Source organism: Galeopterus variegatus, unplaced genomic scaffold (assembly GCF_000696425.1).
Source record: "Galeopterus variegatus unplaced genomic scaffold, G_variegatus-3.0.2 Scaffold78, whole genome shotgun sequence".
Taxonomy (NCBI): Eukaryota; Metazoa; Chordata; class Mammalia; order Dermoptera; family Cynocephalidae; genus Galeopterus; species Galeopterus variegatus.
The window spans coordinates 969779-975778 of NW_007726189.1; the positions used below are offsets into that span (position 1 = coordinate 969779).

Genomic DNA, 6000 nt, shown 5'->3' on the forward strand with positions numbered 1-6000 from the left:
CAGAGGAAAAGCACAGATCAAGATCTCTAAAAATAGGCATTGTCTTTGGCCCAGAAATTCAATTTCTAGGAATTTATTATAAGGAAAGTATTGAGATGATACACAAAAATTTAACTAGTAGGAAGCTTGGTGCGGTGTTAATAACTGCTTAAAAATTGAAAATAGCCTAAATGTCCAAGAATAGGGATTGGCTAAATATAGGAGGGCATATAAAGTCAGTAGAATACTGTGCAGTCACAAAAAATGTTGCTACTGAAATGTTTCTGTTGACATGGAAAACTGCTCCCATTCAATGAAAAGAGCAGGCTGCAGAGCAGTGGTAAGCTGCCATCCAGGTATGTAGCTATAGGGAGGGGATAGGAGAGGATACGGAAAGACTGTGAGTGGTGGGTGGGATTGTGGATATTTTCAGATTCTTTTTACTTGTCTATATATTCTGATTTTTCTGTAACAACAAACTATTTTTATAATAAAAGGATAATAAGGGAAAACATTCACAAAGAGAGAGACATTGATAGAGATCAATTCTACTGTTCTTAAGAGGAACTATGATGTACCTGTATTGGTTTGCTAGGGCTCCTGTAACAAAGTACCATAAACTGGGTGTCTTAAACAGCAGAACTCAGTGTCTCGTGATTCTGGAGGCTTAAGTCTGAGATCGAGATGTTGGCAGCGTGGGTTCCTTCTGAGTGCTGTGAAAGACCTGTCCCATCCTCTCTCCTAGCTTTCTGCTGGCTTTGCTGGTATCTTTGGCTTTGCTGCATTGCTCCAATCTCTGCCTTCATCTTCATGTGGCATTGTGTGTGTGTGTGTGTGTGTGTTCAAATTTCCTTTCCATAAGGACACCCTTATATTGGATTCAGGGTCCACCCTACTCCAGTAGGACCTCGTCTTAACTAATTACATCTGCAACAATCGTATTTCCAAATAAGATCACATTCTGAGGTATTGGTACCCAGTGGGACAGCCACATTGCTCCTACCCTACTGAGGTTAGTGCCAGCCTGCCACCACAACCTCTGCCAGCACCTGTAGCAAGAGCATGGCCCATGATCAGAGTTGTGAGATGGGGACACTGACCTCCTCCCTGAAGGACTCCAGGTCCAAAGAAAAAATGGTGAAAACCAAGACCTGAGCTCAGTCACCTCCCTGCCCCAGGGTGCCTCGGGCAAGGCTGTAGGCACACGTGGGCGTTCAGATGAGTACACTGGAACCAGTTTAAAGAGCAGAAAGGAAAGAGTAGTCTATAGGCAAAGAAAAGAATACATTGTTTCTTTTGGTTGGGTATAGAAGTTGTGATTAAAAACAAAAACCAAAACCAGAAAGACCAAGAGAGAAGGGAGAAAAAAAACATTATGAGTATCACACCAAAACCTGCACATGGATGTTTATAGCAGTTTTATTCATAATCGCCCCAAATTGGAAACAATCTAGATGTCCCTCACTAAGTGAATGAATAAACTGTGGTACATCCTTACAATGGAATGTTATTCAGTGATGAAAAGAAATGCAAAGACATACAGGAACCTTAAATGCATGTTGCTAAGTGAAAAAAGCCAGTCTAAAAAAGCTACATATATAGGGCCGGCCCATGGCTTGCTTGGGAGAGTGCGGTGCTGATAACACCAAGGCCACAGATTTGGATCCCTATATAGGGATGGATGGTTGGCTTATTTGGGAGAGCGTGGTGCTGACAACAACAAGTCAAGGGTTAAGATCCCCTTACCAGTCATCTTTAAAAAAAAAAAAAAAAAGGCTACATATGGTACGAATCCAACTATGACATTCTGGAAAAGGGAAAATGATAGAGGCGGTAAAAAGATCAGTGGTTGCCAGGGGCTTGAGGGGGTGGTGGTGGGGGTGGGAAGGGATGAAGATTCAGAGCACCAAGGATTTTTAGGATAGTGAAGCTACCCTGGCTGATACTGTTACGGTGGACACATGTCATTACCCATTTGTCAAAACCCATAGAATGTACAATACATGGTGTGAATCCTAACATAAACTATGGATTTTAGTTAATGATAACATGTCCGTGTTTGCTAATCAGCTATAGCAAATGTACCACACCCATGCACAAAGTTAATAATAGGGGAAACTGTTCGGGGGAGAGAGGAAGAAGGGAGTGTAAGGGAACTCTGTGTACTACCTGCTCAATTTTACTGTAAACCTAAAACTGCTCTTAAAAAGTAAATTCTATTAACTTAAAAATTAAACCCCCCAAATTTATTATGAATAAAGACATTTAAAAGAAATCATGCACTTAGCTACCCAAAAGGGGCCCTTGGCAGATAACAGTCTGGGAAACTGTAAGAGCGAGCTCTTTTTCAAAGGCAACTGAGAAGATCCAGATGACCCAAGTGTGAACCAGCGGGATTCTCTGAGATTAAAACAACCCTGACTGCTCACACCTATCTCAGACTCAACAAAGCCTTCTGATGGAGCTTAGCAGCCGTGGGGTGCAGGGGAGGGGAAGAAGAACCAAATTCTTACTCAAAGAAATAACAATTTGGATCGTGCACAAGAGTGTCAACAAGTTATGTAGATCTTATCAGCATCGCATTTTTGGTGCCTCCCAGCTATCCAGCGAGGCTCCACCAGCCTGTCAACACCCTGCAGCATCCCACGCTCCTCCTCGGGCATATCAACACCTCCAGAGGCTCGCCTGGGCCAGGCCTGCCTCCCCAGAGCCCTGGGATATGCTGGCCATTCTTCCAACTCACATTCTGTGACTTGGTTGGGGCTAACCGTCTACAAAATGGAACAATACCTTTATGCTAACTTTGGACAGAGTACTTAAGTTGGAAAAATCTGATGTCCTCGTGTTTGAAGGCAGAGAACGTATAGCTTCAGTAATGTGAGAAATTATGCAAAGTCATCATTGAAGTTGTTAAACCTTACACCAGGTGTTTCTACTTTTGCAGATGAAGCATCATGATTTTGCAAAGTTATGGAGAAGGGATAAAACATGATACTCATGGAGATTCCTTTCCTCAATCCCCCACAAATAAAGCCCCCATAGTTCTGGTCATATTTATACATTGCTTCATGATAATGCAACCTTTCAATGTAATTTTGCTAAATGATGCCAAAAAGCCTATTTATTTAGACTAATGAAAATGATAGTCTTTACTGTATATCTCAGCTTTCTTTTACAATGACCTGTTCATTACAGTAGAGTTAGTGAATGGCTCTCCTTGTTTGTTTTCATTTTTAGGCAGCTTTAAGTGCCTTGAAACAATTTTCTGAACAAGGACTGGATCCAATCGACGGGGCAATGAATATTGAAAAAGACTCTCTTGAAAAGTGAGTAAATCCTCTGTCAGTATTCTTCCATTTGTAATTCTGTAACTCTACAAAAGATAAAACATAAAAATAAGGTAAAACAGAATCAAGACAATAATGCCTACATCATACAAAATTATGCGTGATGCAATTAAATGTAATTAAATGAAAAACAGTATATATGATCACAGTCATCTCCTAGAATGTTTTAACCAACTAACTGATCATTATTTCAGCATTTTAATGCCTTTGTTGGGAATATTTATGTGAGTTTTGTTGACCGTAGAGACTTGCAAAACTTACAAAAGATTATTTTTCACTTCATACTGTTGAGCATTCTCTGGCTAAACCATTTTTGGAGGTAAAAATTTTCACTCACATTCTTGCTAAATTGTGGGCAAAACAGAGAGAAAAGAAAAAAGGAGTTGAGAGGAGGCCCCCTTCCCTCGGCTACATTTGGTCTTTCACACTGTTCTGGGAAACACAGGCACGCATTGCCACAGAGGTGCGGCTCCCTAGAGCTACAAAGGCAAAAATGCAGCTATAATAATGATTTCAGAACTCAAGCTCATAGCTTTTTTATGAAATTCAAACATAAGGTCTTATCTAAGAGACTGAATTTTGGGTCTCTCCAGAGACCTAGTTTATACTAAAAAAAATAGAAAGCAATAATATTTACATAGTCGAATCCAAACTTTTTCAAAATAGTAATAATAGCAGGTGAGACCTGAGAATACACACAGGAGACAACATTTTTAGAATTAAAAAAAAAAAAAGATAACCCAGGAAGTAAAAACCAGGTACACTGATCCTACAACTAAACAAGCATACAAAAAACCAGAAAAAAACCTGCAACATTTATTCATTAATATTTAAGAAGTGAAAGCGTGAGAAGAAAACATTTGGTAAAGAGACATGGCATTTTAAGTTATCTATAGATTGGCAACCATTTATAAGCTAATTTAATCAAAACCATTTCCACATGATCTCATCAGTAGACTATCTGAACATAAATATTGTTGTTTCACTTCAAAATGTCACTTTTGTGGTGACCTTTGAATCCTGTGTGCCATCTGCTAATAAACATGTCTGAAGATGTGCAACCCTGGACCTTCAGCTCTTGTTAATGTATTAATCTTTCAGACAAGCCAAGCATCTGAGAGAGAAAGCAGACAATAACCAGGCACACCCAGGCTCCGTTGCTCAGGACTGCAAGAAATCAAAGCCGGCCATCTAGCAGCTCCCTGGGCCCACGGCTGCCACCGCATCCTTATAAACCTGTCAGCACGCATGAGGGTGTCTGTGTTCAAGGAAATGAATGACTAATACCATTATTTGAGTCTTATGTGAAGACAACACTATTCTAACACAACAGATAATGTACATGGTCCTGTTTATTCAACTGGGGAAAAATAAAACTTTGAGCATTTCCCTTGGAACTTGAGATCAGATCATAACTCATTTGCCCAGAGGCAGCAGAAATCTGATCCTGCTACTGGAGCTTAAAATAACAATTAATGAAAAGTGTTAGAAACAGAACTAAAAACGTTAAATGATTAATAGAGAAGTTGGATTTGGTTCTGTTATGATTGTTTCGTTGTGGAGCTTGTGTTCAGTTATTTTCTCTCTCTCGTTTTAAATAATGCTTGACAGTTCGAAAATTAACCACTGACTGTGCTGTGGAATGTGATGGTTGTTGTCTTCATAGAGAATCACACGGTTTCTCTTTTTATGCAGATATTTGTAATCTTCATCCTATATTAATATGAATAACTTGAAGGTGCACTACGCAAAGTTGTATGCAAACAAACATGTTTTAAATCAGGTCAGATATTTGATTAAAAAATACGAAATAATGTTAGGAGCAAGTAGTTTCCATATACTCCAGGAATTTAAAACAAAAACAAAACAAAGCAGTTCTGAGTTTTGAGCTCCGTAATACATTAGCAGCTAAGGAGGCGGCTTGCCTCTGTACCTCGTTTTCCTGCGTTCCACTCCTTGTGGCAATCACGCCCACCCCCATCTGTGTGTTATAGCCACTCACTGTTTGCATCAGGAGTGTGTTTAGGAACTGCCTCTGGACTTGGGACAGTGAGGCGACTCCAGTATGTAACGTACATGGTGGGGAAGGAAAGCTTGTTGGAGGAGCTTGTAGCCAGCCACGCTCTGGACCAGCATGTTGGAATCCAGCGTGGAGCAAATGCAGTAAAATTTGGTTGGTTTCTGTGTGAAGTGTGGTTATTGTTTTTCTTTGATTCCCTCGCTCTCATCTTTTGAGTATCACTTGGTGAAACCCATCTGAAAGGCCACCACCCAACCTAGTCATCCTGCCCAGCAATGGAATTAGAGAAGGGACAGGGCTGTATCTGCGAAACTGCAGAGCTGCCTCCTGAGTGACTTGGCCAGGTTCCTGACCAGCCGGCAACGTCATCTCGTCGTTTAGGCTTTCTCCTTATTGACTTGCAAACGTTGTGCAATGAGAAAACACTATATGGTCTAACTGCCCAACATGACAATAAGAATATAGTTATGTAAGATTTCACAAGCAAAACCACCACAAATCATGATCTGGCTGACTCACACGCGACTGGAGAATAAACAAACAGCAACATAAGGAAATAACTCTGGGGTTGTTTTTAATGATTCCCATGTGGGGAGGTCTGTCAGTATTGGAAGGGCTGGGTGACCTTGGAGGAAGCAGGTTTTGTTACATAAA

The 6000-nt window shown here is 40.5% G+C and overlaps 1 protein-coding gene across 6 annotated transcripts in view; it reads left to right on the forward strand.

Moving 5' to 3' along the window:
• The window catches only part of STAU2 (staufen double-stranded RNA binding protein 2), a 287804-nt gene extending 282288 nt beyond the window's left edge, over window positions 1–5516 (forward strand). For all 6 annotated transcript variants that reach the window (XM_008578926.1, XM_008578952.1, XM_008578934.1 and 3 more), the window contains 2 exons: window positions 3217–3305; window positions 4428–5516. In XM_008578926.1, coding sequence (XP_008577148.1) covers window positions 3217–3305; window positions 4428–4521 — 183 coding nt within the window. In that variant the 3' untranslated portion in view covers window positions 4522–5516. The remainder of the gene's footprint in view (window positions 1–3216; window positions 3306–4427) is intronic.
• Window positions 5517–6000: the final 484 nt, after the last annotated feature.